Genomic DNA, 19,784 nt, shown 5'->3' on the forward strand with positions numbered 1-19,784 from the left:
TATTTACCTACTCCAGGGTTTGTATAAAGCATTTCTCCGAAATTTTCATTATTCGGGTAGATAAGATGACTAGGCAAGACGGTACAGTATTAACAGTTCCACGAGACCAGATTAAACTTGCCGAAGACGCGTATCCCACCATTTTTGAAAATGAGCCATCACATATGAAAAGGATGTAAATGATGAGTAACGGGAAAATATAGACCTTAGCAACTACAAATTACCGAAAACCCGTAGTTTCTAGGTGGTCCAGGGGCCGAGATCTCGATGGAACAGACAGATAGGCAGACGACGGAAAATCGAGCACATGAGCGTTACCTCAACTTCGTTGTGTAAGGCAAAAAATGGCAGATGTGTGTATAGAATGTTTAAATTTTATTTGTTTTCAGTGAGTATTTGTTGTTTATGTACGTATTTAATAAAAGTTTTTGCATAATTACACGTGTCTATAATTAGGAAAAAACATATAACAATTCTGCGGCTCAAAACAAGTAATTACTAAATGTTTTGGCATTAAATGAGTACGCGCGCAAATCAAATTGCATTTAAACACATAGAATCGCGTTGCAGTGGCCCATCTCCAGTTGTGACGTCACTAAAGCAATGTCACGGCTAGATCTATCAGTAGGCTACGGATTAGAACACTGTTAACTCGCGCTAACTTTTTTGTCAAGCTTCGGTGTGTAAAATCCCTGTTCACCGCATCTGCGCAGAATGGGCAAAATCGAAAACTTCATGATTATTGTATACACAGAGCATTTCATATTTTTCAAGAGCAACAAGACGCCATTAAAACTTTTATCGCCCCACCGATTGACTTTCGGAAAACATTGCCAAACTTCTCAGCATGGCTTGTAATTTTAGACAATACCAATGTGACAGGTGCTGCCGGTAAAGTAACAAGCGGCAGAAAAAGCAGCCTGGTCTGCTTCCTTAGACCGTATAGTACATGGACTGCTGAAATAATGGTCAAGGACATCGCCTGGGTATTTTAGTTTCAGGATAAACGAGTCTGTCCGAAGTTGTCCGCTTAGGCACGATTTGAGTTTGTCAACCTATAAATTAACAAACGTCAATTAATTAATCGCCTAGATATGCCAAAAAAGCAAACCTACTCTTATTTGTGGACGTATAGAAGATAATCAAGAGTATTTAAAGCTTCCCGTACTATGCAGTTATTATAAAAGCTACTCTTTACGCGATCCTAGTGGTGTTTACACGACTTTAGTTTACCCCGAGATTCACATACCCACGACTACGGTGCCCTCTATCCGTGACCATTCGTTTTGTATTGAAAGCATAGGGCTAATAGCAGTCCATGTACTATATGGTCTAAGTCTGCCTCCGTCATAGAAACTAAATTTTCCTGACAGTGAAGGTTTCATAAGGATTTTGGGTAAAGATAGTTTACAGCTATCAACTACGAAAAAGGGCGAAACTTTAAAACCAGACAAGTAGTTACAGAAATATTTTATTAGTTGTTTTACATCATTTTCTAACGTTTTCAAACTGCAAAACTTTAATTTGCAACATTAACAGTAAAGCATCAAACATTTATACTAAAATTGTAACACAATGGGAAAAATCTCATGAATAACAAAACTTAAAACAAACTAAAATAAAATAAAAAATAAAATTTCATAACTATACAATTAAAGAGTAAAAAACACATATAAAAGTCAGATCAAAATTGGTTTGCTCGCTTGTAATTAGCGGTACCTATTTGAAAGGCCTATTACCACTGAACACTGATTAGTCATGTAGGCTCTCTGTTGCTTAATTGAAAAACGAATTTACTATTGGAATATGAGATGTGTGTTTTGTTTCAGCACTTGTGTATTGAAGTTTCTGAAGATTATCCCAGCAACAGCAGCTTCATGTTAGAAATGGCTTTTAGAAAATTCCCTTGCACAGTTGGAGAACAGTAACGTCGTGGGAAGAGTGGTTAAATTATGTTTTCATCATTATTTTTGCATCAGAATTTGTCTATAGCGAATTAGACTATAGAGCCACGTACCCACTATCAAACTGTTGCAGTAAGTGCTTGTCAAGGTGCCGAAGTTCTTTGTTTATAAATGTCAACAGTGGCCTCCATACAGGCAGCCAAGCGTCCTGTTTTATTTATTTTTTCTAGATCCACATAGCTGTTGTTTATTGTACAGTTCGGTTCGCAAGCATGTCCACATAACAGAATTAACACTAGGCGACTTTTTGTGTTCACAGCAAAAACCAACAAACAATCCTTATCAGTGGCCATACTGGATACAACAGCAGTTTGCAATGACTGAACATTAATGACATTGTCACTGGTACGCTACATGCAACAGTTCCCTAATGAGCATTCTGCTTTACAGGAACAAGAGTTTGAAATGTGTCAAGCCATTTCAAGGAAGTAGCACCAACAAACATCAAACTCAAGCACCCCATTTATACCCTATAACTTTTTTTCAGTCATAATTTTTCTTTAAAGTTGTTTATCTATTAATACTTGTAAATTTCAGCAGAGATTAAAAATGTATACACTAGGGAGCAAGAGAAAGACATGGTGACGTGATCTGCACGCACTCCCTATAGTAATAAATATTAATTACCATACAACTGTAACTTTTCATTTTTTTTAGCTCATTTTAATGAATGAAATTCGAGCATATTAATTCGTGTATTACAAACGGACAAACCAAAAATTTCTTTAAATTATAGCATAACTTGTATCACTTAGTTGAATTAATACAACAATTTTTCTAGATTTGCAAAAGCCTATCAATTTACATTTTTTTTAAACAATACTGTCACAATTTAGCTAAATTAGTAAAAAAAGTATTTTTAGGCACCTCAAGAAATTAACAACCTTAAACCACAATTAAAACCTAGCTACATAGTCAACTTTTATGAATCTACATGTTACCATAAAGATTCAAAATGTAACTCAGAGAACGTTCCACTTTTACGTGCTTCCCAATATTTACCGTTATATAACCATTCGTCATTAGTGTGATCGTTATTATCGTTTTGCGAGAACCACTGAGGCTGGTACTGTACATTTTGAGACAATCGCTTTTTTCGCCGTTCCCTTTGGGCATTTTCTAATTGTAATTTTAACTGTTCGGCCTTCGCCAAGTTTCCTAGTTCGAGTGCGCGTTGATCGGGCCTCAATCTAGTATCGGTCGGTGGAAGTAGATGTGAATCCGGTTCCAATTCGTTTAACTCGATTGCGAAACGAGTGAAACCGTAAAACTGATCGTGATTTGGTGGTAGGGTGCCCGCACGCCATATACATCTCGCTGATGGTGCGACACCGCAGTATAGTGCTTCGGACCATTTACCAAATAGGTTTCTTACGTGTTTGCCATTCTCATCACAGACTGTTCCCACTACCTGTTGACATTTACTTAAAATTACGCTGTGTCTCAAACATTCAACAAGCTAATGTGTTATTGTGACATGCAAACCATGGACATATAATAAATGGACTGCGTGTGTCAATGATAACCGCGGATACTGCAGGTGAGAGAGAAGGGAAAACTAGAAGGGCAACCTGTCTCTTACGGTTACGCATCTGATTTGTTCTTTCAATATAATTTGAGTGCGAATGCGATCGCTTCTGTTGAAAGAACCAATCAGATGCGTAACTGTACGAGACAGTTTGCCCTCTTAGTTTTCCCTTCTCTCTCACCTGCAGTATCCATGCTTAGCATTGGCACGTGTATTCCATTTATTATATGTTGATGATGCAAACATTTGAAACTGATTTGCCATATAAGCACCAAACTTTAGTTACAGCTTTCTTTCCGCATGCACAAAGCCCCGAAACACTACATTGGACCAATCATTAATTTCTAATTTCTCAACTGATAGGTAACAATGCCTGAATAGGTATCTACATTATACATATTGTTGGGTAAACATCATTTAGACGTTATATCGGCCTACACACCAAAAATAATGTTGAGACATCATGTATATGAGTGTATTTCAATTTAGTAAGTAAATTTACAAAATAAGCACAGAGTTGGTTCGTTTCATTTGAATTTGTATTTCAGTGTTTGTTTTTCCTTTTAGAATTGTTTGTAATTGCGTAGTTTTCGTTTTAATGCTATCGCTTTTAAATTGCTCAATTTGGATCAGATCGTTTAACTAACACACAACTGGTCAACGTTTTTTTCAAGCTGTGATTATCAAAGCTAGTGGTAATTGACCCGTGTGGTTAGGGACCCATCGGGCGCGTCCCCGGGTGGCGGATAGGGGAAAGCCCATACAGACACCTGAATGATCGTACGTGACTCGTGCTTCGGTGTGGGTAGTGACGATTATAAGTGGCTCGTCGGGGCTAAAACCCAGGCTGGTAGCGACGAAGGTCGTCGCCGCGGACCAACCTCCCAAGTCAAGGTGTTAGCGACCGTGCCGAGGACTGCGTGGCACTGGGGTGCAGTGTCGATAACGGTGCCCCTCGGATACCGGGCGACCTCCGAGTGGTGGCTCCTTTCCTTTGGGAAGGGGCTGGCAGCCAAGCCCTGGGCAAGCGGCTCTGCCCAGGTGAGACCGCATTTCCGCACTACTCGTGGGAATTGTATGGAATCTTCTAACAAAACCTTTCGGGGCTCCTCGTCAGAGGGGACCAACAAGGCGGGCCCTCAAAAGGGGTCCGGTAATGGGGCAGGCTCCTCAAAAGAGGGGACGGCTCCAACACAGGGCCTTACCCAAGAACCTGGTGGTGGGTCACCTGTTTTCGCGAGCTTGTTTAGGCATCATTTAGCTACCTTTTCATGAAAAAAAAATCAAACCAATGCATTTAATTTTTTTGAGAAAATTAACCATTTCTGTCGGAATGTCGAAAAAAGCCCTCAAGCGGTGATATGTGAAACTAACAAAACTTCAAATAGTATATTTGTAGCTGAAGAATAGATCTTTTGAACTAACCCGAGTTTGTTTAAATCGGCTCAGCCGTTTCGAAGATACAGGGTGTTCTTTACGGAAACCTTTGAATACCCCCCACCACTTCATTTTTAGAGATACAAGAAAAATTTCAATCAAAAAGGTTCAGATTATTGTCAACTTCAAAGACCGGACATTTTTTTGTTAGGTTAATATAGCGGAATTCATAGAAACATCACTTTTTTTAGATTCCAGATTGCAGTTACGCCCCCTAGCGGCCATTGCACAAACTTAAAAATATTTTCCAGGTTTTTCTCGTGGCCGTTTTAGTAATAAAGTTTTACCGCAAGCCTCTACGATGGACAGGTTCCCAGATGCAGTACCTCGCATTCTTATTTGGCCACCCTATACATTTTTTACGCTAAATTTTCGAGCAGTCAGCCCTTGTTGTTTAGTAGAAGACGCAGTTCATCATTTTTATAATAAATTTGTGCAGAAGCAGGTCCGTAAAAATTTGTCATCTTATTCAACAAACCAGTTTTGTTTGTCATCTAACTGTGTTATAAAAGTGAAGTTCAGAAGCAGTCAGCATGTGTGTGAGTTAAGTGCGCTTAATATCGCAAACCTTTTACGACCAGATTATTTGGATTATTACGAAAAAACTGTGAATAATTTAAGATTTATTTTAATTGTGGACCGCGTGTGTGCGGGGTAATATGTCTCCAAACAGGCTTTATAAGCTTTTCTTTGTTGGTTGGTTTCTTTCATGTTTCGGAATAAATTTTTCTCATTTTGAATCAATTACTTGTGTGTTTATTCAAATCCAAGGTGCGATCCAGATAGAGTTTTCGGGTGTTGATCAAAATTTGTGTAATAAATTCGCTGGAGTTTTTGGAAGTTGATCGAAGTCAGAGTACCTCAAATTGAGTCAATTCTTTATAGTAGATCCCGGAAGTGTAAGAGGACAGATGATCAAATTCTAAGTTTTAATTTTGATTTGTTTTGAGCTAACTGAACAGGTGTTTTGTGAGTGGGGTAGTAACCGCATGCCATTGCACACAGCCTTGCCTATACGGAAAACATTCTTCCACTCATTAATTTAAAAACTCGCGCTATTACATTAGAAACTTCAATTGATAACATCAAACAAATATTCAACAAATTTATTTATTTTTAGCGCATTTTTGAAAAAATACGCTATTATATTTGTTATGACTGGCTGGCCGGCTGAGAGACTTCAAATTTTCACTAAAAGCTTTCTGCTGTAGTGTAGATGTGCAGGCTCTAGTCTATTTTGAGTTAGATTACTTGTGAGATCGATAATTGAAAAAAATAATTTCGATATGGTTTTCGGAGGTGCTATAATTTTACCGTTAGATAGCGCTACCAGTATAAAAACTTAATTATTTACTTTGTGATTTGTTTTACAAAATAAAGACGTGCCCTCAATTGCAATTAAATAAAATTAATTATTTAACGCAGCCAAAATTACTTGTGAGATCGATAATTTTAAACTTCACTAATATAATAATAATCGGTATTACCACAGGTATTACCAAAAATGCGCTTTAATCATGCATATGCTGATTTACAACTTGTTTATCCAATTGATATAGTTTTTTCTTAAATTGCTGTTAACTCTTTGGAATATTCAACAGTCGCGATCATGTTCTGGGGCACTTCCATTCAACTCCCCCATAGTGACATGATTAAACAACATCTTGTATATGCTCAGTATAAGATTTAATATTAATGTGCGTGATAAACTCTCATAAAGGTATGCCAACAAACGAAAGATCCAGATCACTTATCAGTAGAACCACAGATATACGCAAAGAACAAATTGCCAACATACTTGCTGACAGGCTGACAGTTGAATACGCAAAACATGCGTTTCCACTGCTTGCATTCGCGTATGAATTTGCAATCGTTGCACACCTTCAGAAAAAAAAAAATGACCGCATGATTGTTAACAACAAACACCATTTTAAAGTCACAATACTATAAATCTCTGTCAAATGCAAATGACAGGAACTGATCAGTGTGACGTTTACAAACACAACTAGCCTTGTAAAACGTCAGTTGAGTGATTACTATTGTTTCCAAGGCTAACCTGACCAAAGAAGGGTTTTTAATTGAACTCTCACTCTACACTCCCAAGAAATATGACCTAATTTGAAACAAGAATAACAATCGACGAGTTGAGATGTTTTATATAATTAGTGAGGAATGCAATCAAGTCGCTTATGAGTCATGTAGTACATTATAAAAGTTGAACTCTTCACAATAGGATCTCTATAAAATTCGAATTCACCCACTAGCACTGCTGCGTTTTAATTTTTCAAGTTTTTAATTCGTGCATATTAACTATGATAGCTTACTGTATCACTTAAGGTTTCGAGTCTTTGTCCAGCAGTAACGGTCGAGCGCGTGACGCCGGTCCTTTTTCTCGAATCCCGTGCTTTAGGCACACACGCGTCAGTAACCGATAAAGAGCGCTAAGTTTGTTCTTTGCGTATATCTGTCATAGATCACCGAACATTTGAGGGTCCACACGTCAAGAAGTACCATCAAGGGGTAATTAGTAGAATTTAGGCATTGCGTACAAAGAAGTTTCATTGATTGTTGATATAATGATGATTTTTGTTTATTTCATTTTCTTTTTGCTTACAAAAAATGAAATCTACAAATATACAAACCTCATGACGTTTTGAAGACCAATAATTCGATTTTGCAAACGTGAGCTTGCAGGAAATTTGGTTATTGGTTATATGCAACTCCCCATACTGATCCACCCATCGCTGACCACTAAAAATGTTATGAACACAAGTGGTGACTTTATTCCAAACGTAGGTGTCGCCACTATTAGGGAAACAAAGATGCACCTTTCCCAAAGGCTGAAACTCCATACTCTTGCCCCAAAATTTGGTTTTCACTCTCGCCTCTTGCCAAAATATAAAATTTCTACTTTCCGCATAACAGGCACTAATAGGAGGATGGTGAGATACTTGTTCGGCGAGAAAACGAAAGCCCTTATCTTCCCTATTGCACTCGTAAGTTTCACCTAACAGCGGATTAAACGGTTTATTTCCAGCGCGGCTGTAAGAACTGGCGTAGGCGGACACCGCGAATGCCGCTACGTAAACCATACGCTCATATGGATCACTAACTTCCGCCGCTTTGTCCAGCAGTTCAGAATATTCCAGTTCCTCACACAGCCTTTGCAAAATATTGAGGGGTTCATTTAACGCGACTGGCATGCTTATTTGTGAGAGATCTTTACCGATGTTCTTATATAAAATATTCCACAATGATAGTCCTTCTGTAGTAGGACGAGGTACGGGAAGAATAGTTCGTCTGCCCGTAAGACCCTTGCTTCCTACAACATTTTTTCAGTATACACCACAAATTATTATTACCGACCTTCACTTGTGTGTCCAAACTCCATTTCACCTTCGGATCCCGAACTTACACTTTCATTACTTGAAAAAGAACCAGCTTCCGAGCTGGTATCTGAACCTCTGGTCGATAGAGGAATTTCAAAATCGCCACTCGCCATTTCCGTTTTGTCTTCATCTTTAGGTAAATCTTCGGCATCAAAATATTCGCTAGCACTTATACAAGAAGAGTTGCCGCTTAACGAAGAGTTAGAGTTTTGCTTCTGAAATAGAAAACTACACACTAAACTAAATTAGCTAAGGACTGATAATTACGAGTTGTAAATGGGAAATGTTCGAGGAATCGGAGGTGTCGTGTATTGCCTTTAGGCGACGCCTTAACTCCGTATTCTGATGAAGCGCTTCCTTGAGGCTATTCTTCAGGCCCGTAATAACTTCACCGTTTAGATCAAAATTGGCTAAAGAATGACTTTCTTGATTTAAAACTTCTTTTAGTGCATCTTTTTCTACTGACAGTACCGAAACCACATTTTTAACTGAACTAAATACTGCAACAACCAAAATGGAAATATTAACATATACGTCAATAAAATTATAAAATGTTCAGCAAATAATGTTGAAAGTGGAACAAATGAATTTTTATCTATGAGGTATCGTTTCTATGGCCACAAAACATATTGAATTATTAAACACGAAGACATAACATATAAGGTGAGTCCACGAAACGAAAAAAATTCGTATATGTGGCTTTCACAACATGAAAATAATGAATACAAAATTAGTATTAAAAAAATTCAAACTGCAATTTTTTTCTTCCAACCCTTAAAAGGTTTCCACTTTAATTCAGGGAAATTCGTTATTCAATATTTAAAAAATTGATGAAATCTAGCATGCCGTGTGCTGTAAGGCTTTTCAAATATTGTAAAAAAAACATAGACATTGCATTTGAAAAACAAAAGTTACATCGATTTCCGGTTAGACCGGAAATGATACAGAAAGTTAGCATATGAGATAAGACAGATCATAATGTCACATATAAAATTATATTTGACAATTTTTTCGCCAAATAAAACAGGTATTGAAGGGACCCTCTAATCTCGAACGCACTGTAAATGGTATGTACGGGGCGTAGTATTTAAAAAGACAATGTAGGGTTAAAATATTTATGTTTAAAAGCTCTTCAACATATATCAGATAATTTTTTTTCGTTTTAATTTTATCGCTTTTGTGATTTATTCAATTTAGAGAAGGTGGCAGAAGTGAGACACATCTGGTCGATTTTATGTCCTTTATAAAAGGTTTCACCTGGTCGTTTGCGACAAGAAGTTTTATTTTTAGGTGAAATTTAATTTTCGCACGTGCTTTTTCGGTCATCAGAGGAGATGTAGATGTTACTACGCGCTTCATTTGGCGAAGTGGGGATGCTTTGATGCGTTCCGTTGTGATTTATCATTTTTATTTATCTTTTATTCTTGAAGCAGGAGTTTATTTTATGATAGAAGTGGTGTTCCCTTAAATACTAGAGACAACGAGAACACGGGGCTGCTGATTTCGTCACGGTTACATTTTATACGCTAAATTTTCGGACGTACGACCTTATTTGTTTAGTTGAAGATGCAGTTCGTCATTATTTATAATAAATTTGTGCAAAAGCAAGTTAACTTTTAGTTGTGTGAAAAGTTTAACGCGCGTTTGTCCGATTTGGGAAAGTTTCTATTCTTATTAAGTCGAAAAACCACAAAAGATTTGTCATCTTATTCATCAAGCCAGTTTTCAATTTGTTTTCTAACTCTGTGTTATAAAGCAAAGTGAAGTTCATAAGCTGTCAGCATTTGTGTGTGAGTTAAGTGCGCCTTGTATCGCAAACCTTTTACCACCAGGTTATTTGGATTATTAAGAGAAAACTGTCAGCAATTCAAGATTTTTTAAATTTTAATTGTCGACCGCCCGCGTGCGGGGTAATAAGTCCAAATAAGGTTTGTAAGCATTTCTTTCTTTCTTTCAGGGATTTTGTCTTCATTCTTTCATGTGTTTCGGAATAAATGTTTGTCATTCTGAATCAATTATGTGTGTATTTGAATCCAAAGTGCGACCCAGATAACAGTTCTCATGATAGATTTTTCTTTTGGTGCTCAAAATTTTTTGAGGTGTTCATCAAAATTTGTGTAATGAATTTGATCGAGGTCACCGAGTCTCCCGATATGAAAAATTTTAAGCCAATATTGGTATTTTTCTTATAGCAGATGCCGGATTATACGAGGAGAGATTATAATGTTCTAAGTACCAGTTATGATTTGTGAGCTAGCTGGACAGGTGTTTTATGAGTGACGTAGTGACAGCATGCCATTGCACACGGCAATAAATAGAAATAGATTAGAACTTTCTTTTGGTTGTTGGTTGATGATGACAGCTTTGCCGCGTTTTATTAAAGTTTTATTGTGACTTCTTGGTGTTTTTCTTTCAGTTGTTACTTCAACGGCCATAAGTTTCTGTGTTTCCACAAAAGTGACACAAAAGCATGTTTTAAAAATCTTTTTTAAATGGGCAAAAAAAAGTCAACGAAATTTTGATCTGTCACCTCGTGATAAGCAGGGACTTCACGGGCGAAAGTTTCACTTTTCATGAACTTTTCTATTCATTACATCACATTTTTGAAAGTTGTTTTGCAATTTTGCAATATTGGAGATGGTGGTCAATCGAATCGACAATTTTTCTTTACGAAAACGGAATAGAAAACATAGGAAACTAAACTATTTAGATCCATTAAGAAAAGTCTGATAAGCATAATTCCATTATACAAACATGAAACAATCATGCGAGCACAAGCTTCGGTGAACTCAAACATAATCATTTGAAATCCACGGTCTAGAATTACAGTTTTGGTAAAAAAATATAAGAGTAGCATACAAAAGCTATGACTTACCTTCTTTAGAAAGACCGTAAATTTTTTCGTAAGCTTGATTGTCTAACGGCTCAGATGTCTGAAGAAAGTTTCCAGCTACATCTAAGTTAGTTGAACAGGTGCTATTAATTGAAATTCTCTAAAAATTCAAACATACGTTTAGTAAAATAGCTATAATTTCAAAGCTGTAATTAATTGTTGCTATGCCAATCCAAGTGAATTAGTGCTTTTAAGTTCAAGCAGTTTCAGTTAAAGTCCATTGATAATACTAGCAAATGAGCTGTCTATTGTTTCTATTTTTTTATATTTAATCGAATACATAAAACAATATTTTTAAAAGTAATATGTCAGCAATACCAATCAAACCATTACTTATCAATGCAACTAACAATTTATCACAGATAGTGGTAAATTGCCAATTAGCATATTATGTACGCTACAATGTTAATTCTAGAGCCAATTTTTCTTTTTGCAGATTCCATAAGGCTACAATAAGGAGTGACACAAATCAAGACTTTAAAAATTACAATGAACACTAACTGCTTGCTTCTTGAGCTTCCGATCAGTAGTACTAATGCATCAATATGCAGAGGATTCGCACTGATTGAATGAAGAGTAACATGCCATGCAAAGAAACGTGGCTTACCTCTAAATTGCTCGCATTTCCAGATTTAGGATCAACTTGTCGCAATAAATGTGATAATTTCTTTAAGTTTTTTTCAGTTTGTGCAATATCGCGTTCTATGTCGTCCAAAGGAACATTTTTAATCCAAGATGACAACCTCGTACTTAGTTCTTTAGAGGTATTGCAACTGTCGGTACAATCATTTTTTAACAAGGCCTCTGCAGATTCTAGAACAAAAGCAACATGGCTATTTTTATGGCAATATTTTAGCATAAGTGTGCGTTTACAATGAACGTATACGTAAGAAATACATAAAACGTAAAAATTTCGCAAAGTTGAACTGTATAGAAACATACGAAGGTGTTTACAATGAACGTAATTTTTACGTACGTATATGTAAGCGATATGTAAGTCTTGCGCATAGTCGCAAAGGTTGAAAATGTTTAAAAGTTACGTACGGTCAAATATCATACTACTTGTAGTATGATCTTTGGTTTATTGTAAACAGCGAAGTAAATTTACGGAAACGATACGGATATGTACGAGTTACAGTTTATGAAATATTTACGTATACGTTCATTGTAAACGCACACTAACATAATTATTGTTAATACAATTTTAAAAATTGATTAAAATAAATTTCTCTCTCTCAATTGGCACCTAACCGTGGCAAACCGCTTGCTACACAGAAGCCTGTGAGTACATACTACCACTTGACCTAATACTTGATAGAAAGAAAAAAAACAAAAACAATGGTTTCCAATATAAGATGCACAATCGACATCAACCTATTTCAACATACTAAATTTAAAACCCTATCAAAAGTACCACACAGGATGAGGGGTGGCCTACCAAGCGCGTCCCCAGGTGGCGGATAGGAGATAGGCCTAGGCGAAGTGCAGGGTCTTAGCTTCTGAAGTGCTTTTGTCCATGAAGACCTGAAAGAACGCTGTCGGAAAAGGAGCCAGGGCGAATCAAAACCTGGAACCTTGACAGAGTCAACGTTTTGTCCACTGGGATGGTTTCGCCCAAATTGGCGGAGTGTCGTTACCGAGAGGGAGCGCTGTTAATCACATGCGTCCACCAGGCAGCGGTGGACTGGTTGAGGCTTAGACCATATAGTACATGGACTGCTATTCGCCCTATGCTTTCAATACAAAATGGGTGGTCACGGATAGAGGGCACTGTAGTCGTGGGTATGTGAATCTCAGGGTAAACTAAAGTCGTTTAAACACCACTCGGATCGCGTAAAGAGTAGCTTTTGTAGTCACCACGTAGTACGGGAAGCTTTAAATATCCTTGATTATCTTCTACACGTCCACAAATAAAGATAGGTTTGCTCTTTTTGGGATATCTAGGCGATTAATCAATTGACGTTTGTTAATTTATAGGTTGACAGTGTCAAATCGTTTCTAATCGTACAACTTCGGACAGACTCGTTTACCCTGAAACTCACATACCCAGGCGATGTCCTTGACCATATTTTAGTTACAATTAGCAGTCCATGTACTATATGGTCTAAGGGTTGAGGTCATACTCATACCTGACCTGGGCGAGACTCAGACGTCCAAGCTAAGTCATTTAGAATTTAGATCTATCCGTCTAACGTCGTTTACCCTAAAACTATTGAAGAAACTTGTTGAGCAACACATAAGGGATGTGGTACTGGGGCCTGAACCCATCAGGAAACAACAATGTGTCTATCAATCTAGAAAGTCGCGGACTTTGGTAACGATACAGGGTTTCTTGAAGGTTCGACAATACTGGGGAGCCCAATAGACAAAAAGGTCACAGTGCACAAACCGACTGGGACCATCCCTAGTACTATAATAATAATAATCACACTGGATCTAGATATAATTCACAACAATCCGTTCATGACAAACTTACCTTCAGTCGTTTGCAAAGAAGGAAAAATTCCAGCTTTACTGCCATAAGTCAAACCGTGTTGTCGAAATAGCCTATGGTCGGTAAGTTGTTTCAGCCACGCCGTAAAATTTTCGTCGGTTTTCGCTTTTAGATGATAGATATATTCTTCCGCGTCTATGTCTATTCGACAGCCAGTAAGTTTGCTAGAAATTACCGATAATCCTACATCGACGGAACCGTGGATCTTGCCTTTGTTCATTTCGTTCGGATTTTTTCCATATATCAGAATTCCCTTGTTAAGTATGAAATATCTCTGAAAATGAAATGGTGTCATAGTAAAACATAGTATGTACTGTATTGAGTAGCATTTTTTATTACAAATAAAATGATATAAGTACGGACACAAAAAAACAAAACAAAAGTGTTGGTTTCAACAGGATGGTGCACCCGCGCACAACCACCCTAATCGTGCATGATAACTCTTGGATAACTTTTACATTTTCCAGAAAATTTGAGTAGAGAGTATTCTCGCACGATTAGGGCGTTGTGCGCACTGCGCGAGTGCACCATCCTGTTGAAGCCAACACTTTTCAACTTTTATTTTTTTATGTACGCCATATATCGTTGTATTCATAATAAAAAATGGCACTCAATCCCGCATGTACTTTTTTTTATAGGTCAAATAAAAGAGAATGTTGATAGTTTCTACAAAAAGAGCTCAAATAGCAATGAGATTCTCATTATGAGAAAGTGTTTTTTTTTATTTTTTTGTATCTGTTCAAATAACATAAGAAAAAAATAAAAACGAAAGTGAAGTATTTCTGTATTTTCTGGTTTTCTTTAAAGCGTCATAACTTCTTTTCGCATTTGCACTGATAATATCTGCGTGAATTCTGTTTGTCCGGAATGCCTAGTGGTAAGACCTTGAAGAACGGCGTGTTTATTTATTTACGATGCATTAATGCATAGAGTGGTCTAATAATTCTATCAGTTTGCACTGATGCGATTTTTAATGTGTTTTTGTTAATGTTAGTGACTATGTCTATGTCAATGTATATTGATCACAGGCAATAAACATATTATTATTATTACTGTTACTTTCAACTGTTTTCAACATTTAACTGATAGTGCGGTTGAAAATTGTTTGCGCATGCGAAACCAACTTTAAAATGTATGTAGGTATGTATCTATAATAGTTGAAGTAGGTGTAACCATAGTAAATGTTGGTAAGTATTGCACGTATCGCGTGAGAAAAATGCACTTCAGCCAATCGCACGAGTGCGGCGGCGGGTTTGTCATGTTTAATTTATTCTTTAAACTCAGAAATATATATATCATACAGTGCGCCTGCTGAAGTTGGCAACATATGGAAAACTTTTTTATTATAAGCCCCAAAGCAGAACAACGGGCGACATTGTCGCAGAAACAAAATAATGACTGCGGAAAATTGGAGGTAAAAAAATAAGCTCCCAAGGTCACTCAACGCGTCAGTTCTGTGCCGTCCATTCGTAAATAGCAGACGCGTTATCCCTTCGCACCACTCCGCAGCATTCTTGTACAACTGCAACTATACTGCATTCATTATAAGAAGGTAGTAGATGGCGCTGTGTTTGAAGATAAGCACACACAGGAAAAATATAAAACGGCACCAAATTATTCTAAAGTAGAAATATTCAGCACTGCGAACAGAAATAAATCTTTGACAATAACAACTAATAATACTTTGGCAGTTTAGTTGGCAACATAAACTACCACCTTACAAAATTCACCAGTCGTTTTATGTTTCATTGTAATACTGACTCGAGTTTTAACCAATCACAGTGAAGGTCAAAGCTTCACTATGCTTTCTCCCTTCTTAAAATGAATACAGTATACAAGCCGTTTGTGAGCAAGAAGCGAAGAGTGCATTTTCAAATTGGTTTTTTGGATTTTAATAGACCCTATGGACATTTCATGCCCTTAACGAGAATACAAACATGAAATAATTTCTGTTCGAATGACACCAATACCAAGTCTGTAAATGGTCTAGTTCCGGAGCCTTTGTGACAGACAGACAGACATCATTTTATTTTTTGAAAGTGAAAGTGCACTAAAAATCTCAAACTCATTTTGTGAGGCATCATTCTGGCGTTCCCGTATATAAGCTATGACAGACATCTCGATGGTACTTGCAGAAAGTTTGAGGACGCTGTTACAGAAACATTCTGCTTTGAGGATTGTAAGTAGACACACTGTATAAAATAATATTTTTTTTAGATCGATATGTATGTACTTTAATACTTATATAGGTTCATCATTGCCAATTTTGTCAATATGAGAGCTCTTATTATGTAATTGGCGCTGGTTTCCTTTTAAAAGAGGTTCGGCTTTCGTGTACTGTATTGATCGGTATGGATATTTTGATTATAAATAAATACAGGGGGTTCGAAAACTTTGTATCACAGTAACTTTCATATGCAAAAACTACCCCTCAGTTTCAGAAAATGCGAGGGAATAACAAATGCGTCAATTTAACCATCCTCTCAAGGGGAAAAGGAAAAAACTCAATGTTTTTTTTTCAAATTTTAAAATTGTGGAGATCAAAAAAGAGACTCATCCTGCACATGAAAATATGCCATAATGGTATACACTCGGGTATACAGTAATTTTATTACATTACATGTATTTTAATTTTAATTTTTTTATTGCCCTTATTTTATAGTGGCCGGAGTGTTAGCAATTTGTATCCTCACTTTCGAGCTCACTTTATAATTTCAAATGAAAATGATTCGTTATAACAAAATTTACGCCCACTCACAATACATACACCAATTAAAACTAACAAACAAATCCTCAATGAAACAGACACAGTATTATTAACAAGATTTGAAAACATGCTTATCACAATTTTCTCATAATTGGCATTGCATGAGTGATTTTAACATTGACATACTACAATGTAAACTTGGGCATATCCAATATTTACAAACTTTGCCTGTCCTTAATTCTGAGTGGTCACGGATCAAAGTAACCAATGCCAAGTGTTAGTTTAAGCGAAGTTCAGTATAATAATTATTAGATTCGACATAACGAGAAACAGTCAGAAATGATAGATAGCGACTGTTTTCAATGTCAAAGCTTATATATGGATTCATTGTCAAATGTGTGACCATTACTGCTTAAGATCAAGCCAGATTGTAACATGCTCAAATAAATTATATGATCTCAAGATGGTTAGTTTTCTGGTGCAAAACCTCTGCTCTTGCAAACTTTTAATGCTACGCCTCGAAAGATACTTCCGCCAAGAAGTTAATTAAATGATTTGCACTCTGTTTTCACAAACAAATGGGAGCTTAATGTATACATTTGGATGACATCACCACCAACCTTGCCATTATACAGTTTACAAATATTAGCGTACGGTTACTCACAATTTGGGTATTCATTAGTCCTACCTTGTGCCATCCTTTGAGTGGCCATTTACGTTTCTTGTGAAGAAATCCGTTGTACACATCGGGGCGCTTTTCAAACCTTTGCCCCTCCTTCAAACCCTCCACAACTTCCCATTCGGAGCCTCTTCGCCTTCCGAACTTTTTCCTAGTTTTGTGTTGCACATTTTCGGTCGTAGTACTTTCGGCACTTAGACTATTGGTTTCTGCGCTGGCATCTGAATCAATCGCTATATTACTTACACTTAACTTAAATTTCTTGTCCATAATTCGGTAGAGGAGTCCGACGTCAAACTATTACATATACTTACAATAAGGAACCTAAAAAGCCCAAGATGAAATAAATATTCTTGGAGCCCCAATATATTGTTATTATTACTTACATTTAGATAAAGGACATTAAAAAATAGTAATAAAAATATAATCTCTTCGCCATAATTGCACCATATCACAAAAGAATAAAATCTAAGAATAATTAAGAGTAGAGAAAAAAATTAATTGTATACAAAATTATTGCAGACATGCCAAAGTTGACAGCTTCAGGATGACTGCATGCCATGCTGCAATGCTGTAGTCTGTAGTCATGCGACGTTGTCAAATTTTCATAACACACACTTCACAACAATAACGTATCTACAGAGTGAGCAACAAAGATTGAAGCGTGCCGCTTCAGCTAAATTGGCAATGTGCCGCTCATAGCATATGCTGATTTGATACAAGATACGAAATACGAATAGACGCACGTCACTGTGACAGCGCAGAACGTCATTTTCGTATACAACTCCATACAAAGAAGGTAGTTTTGATATTAATAGGAACAAGCGGTGATGACGCACGCTTCAATCATTGTTGCTCACACTGTACAAGGTAAGTTGTATTAAACTGTAATTCCCTCTGTATAGAAGGGATCATACCGTTGGCCCGTTTGCCCTTAATCGGCCTAGGTTTTGTAGTGATATACCCTTACGGTTAGGCAACACACCTTACAACGGAAAGCACAGCGCTATGGGAAAAAATACGGGACGCACTGTACACTAGACAAATTATGTATACATTTCTACCCCTTTCCTGATGGGGAATTCAATCTAAAAAACTGGTAAAATTGAAAACTCCAACAAATCTAAAACGGGAACTAGGAAAATGAACCAAAAAAAATATCAATAGCCAAAAAACTGAAGGACACAATTAATCCTAAACGTTCTAAGAAATGAAAGGATCTGAACAACCAGGCGAATTAAAAAAAAAATTGACTTCGGATTCCGATTTTCCGGAAATGGGAAGACTTAATTAAGAACGAGAGGTACGTTAATGCGTTCTTGTGATTTTTTTGAATCCGGATTTTCCAAAATTGACTAAAATGGAAATGATTTTTGGTTCACTACACAGGAGCGTGTTTTTCGAACATATTTAAGATTTTCGATACTTACACCATAAAACATTTTTTTCTATTTCGGTGTCACAATGATGATTTTGTACAACTGTTTTAGGCCGAAAACAGTTGTACAAAGACAGTGATTATAGTTGTTTTTTTTTGGTAACTCATCTCTTAAGTTGGCAGTTACTAGTTAGTACAAGTAGCTACCACTGAACTAAAAAAAAATGGAATGCTAATGCAATGTAAAGAAATTGACCCAAATTGAATTCGCACAGGTGCACTACTGAGTTTGCGCAGTAAGACAAAACGGAGCTGCCAAATTTAAAAATAGCCAGGGCCGGCTCGAAAATATTTGGAAGTAGCTACATATCGAGGGCCAGATAACGAAGTGAGGAATTTTGGGTATTCTTTTACATCGACATTAAGGAATAATTTGATGACACAGTATTTATTGCAACAAGACTCTATGATATTTTATTCGCTCTTATCGAAATAACAACTATCACAATGGCGAATTCAGAGACCGGATCTGTAAGCTCACGCAATGCGCAAACTCAGGAGTCCACCAAATGTCAATTTTCACCGTTCAAATTGTGTCATTTTGTTCTCGCGCATCCCATGCCTATTAGCGTTCTAGTTTGTATAAGATTTCTTGTGATTGCATCATAGATATATAAATACCTAGATACAGCCATCCTTAACAAACGTACCTCGGTTTTTAAAAAACATATCAAAGAAATTTGTACATCTCTCCATTACTTTCTAACCAAGAAGAAACATGTTCTATCTCTTTTTTATTAACCACTATGTCGTACGCGAATCGGACGCTTAAAACAAACTTAGCGCGTCCCATAAGTCATGTGACAGTTGACAGAATTCACGATCGCGCGAAATCAAATCTAACTAAAAATATTCGCCCTAAACATGATGGGCGGTTTTTTCACTAAATATTGTGTAATTATATCGTTATCAATTGAATACGAATAACATTAGTGCTTGCCATAATTATAGACGCGTCCATAATTGTTATTCCTGAAATAGTTTTATTACATAGAGCTACGCCATTCAAATTTGGGACTATGTTTACCTTGTTTGGCATGATGTGCTGCAGTGAATTCATTGCTGGCTTGCAGAATATAAAAAAAACCGTAAGTAAGTAAAGTTTATGTTCAACATTTTAATTTTAATTGCATGGTTTTAGGCGTAATGGTAACGGAGATTAAGTTGCAACAGGAAGTGAATTGGTTTCCAATTATCATTTTGGCCTATATGATGTTGTTGCAGTGCGTTTGTATCATGATCACGAAGGATCCGT

General features: G+C 36.8%; 2 protein-coding genes across 10 annotated transcripts in view; both read right to left on the reverse strand.

The window, feature by feature from the left end:
• The window catches only part of LOC116165328 (potassium voltage-gated channel subfamily KQT member 5-like), a 345,213-nt gene that overhangs the window by 98,286 nt on the left and 227,143 nt on the right, over window positions 1–19,784 (reverse strand). The window lies entirely within an intron of this gene.
• LOC116165327 (oxysterol-binding protein-related protein 6-like) lies at window positions 1,713–17,650 on the reverse strand. Of its 2 annotated transcripts, XM_031479667.1 has the most exons (10): window positions 17,478–17,650; window positions 17,406–17,415; window positions 17,101–17,312; window positions 13,688–13,979; window positions 11,819–12,024; window positions 11,194–11,311; window positions 8,586–8,818; window positions 8,296–8,533; window positions 7,572–8,251; window positions 1,713–3,375 (listed from the first exon to the last, which is right to left on the reverse strand). In XM_031479667.1, exons 4-10 carry the CDS (start codon window positions 13,923–13,925, stop codon window positions 2,902–2,904), a joined length of 2,187 nt encoding a protein of 728 aa, XP_031335527.1. In that variant the 5' UTR covers window positions 13,926–13,979; window positions 17,101–17,312; window positions 17,406–17,415; window positions 17,478–17,650; the 3' UTR covers window positions 1,713–2,901. The 2 variants fall into 2 exon arrangements, with proteins under 2 accessions (XP_031335527.1, XP_031335526.1); XM_031479666.1 differs by having other exon boundaries at window positions 17,101–17,415.

Source organism: Photinus pyralis, unplaced genomic scaffold (genome assembly GCF_008802855.1).
Source record: "Photinus pyralis isolate 1611_PpyrPB1 unplaced genomic scaffold, Ppyr1.3 Ppyr1.4_LG3a, whole genome shotgun sequence".
Taxonomy (NCBI): domain Eukaryota; kingdom Metazoa; phylum Arthropoda; class Insecta; order Coleoptera; family Lampyridae; genus Photinus; species Photinus pyralis.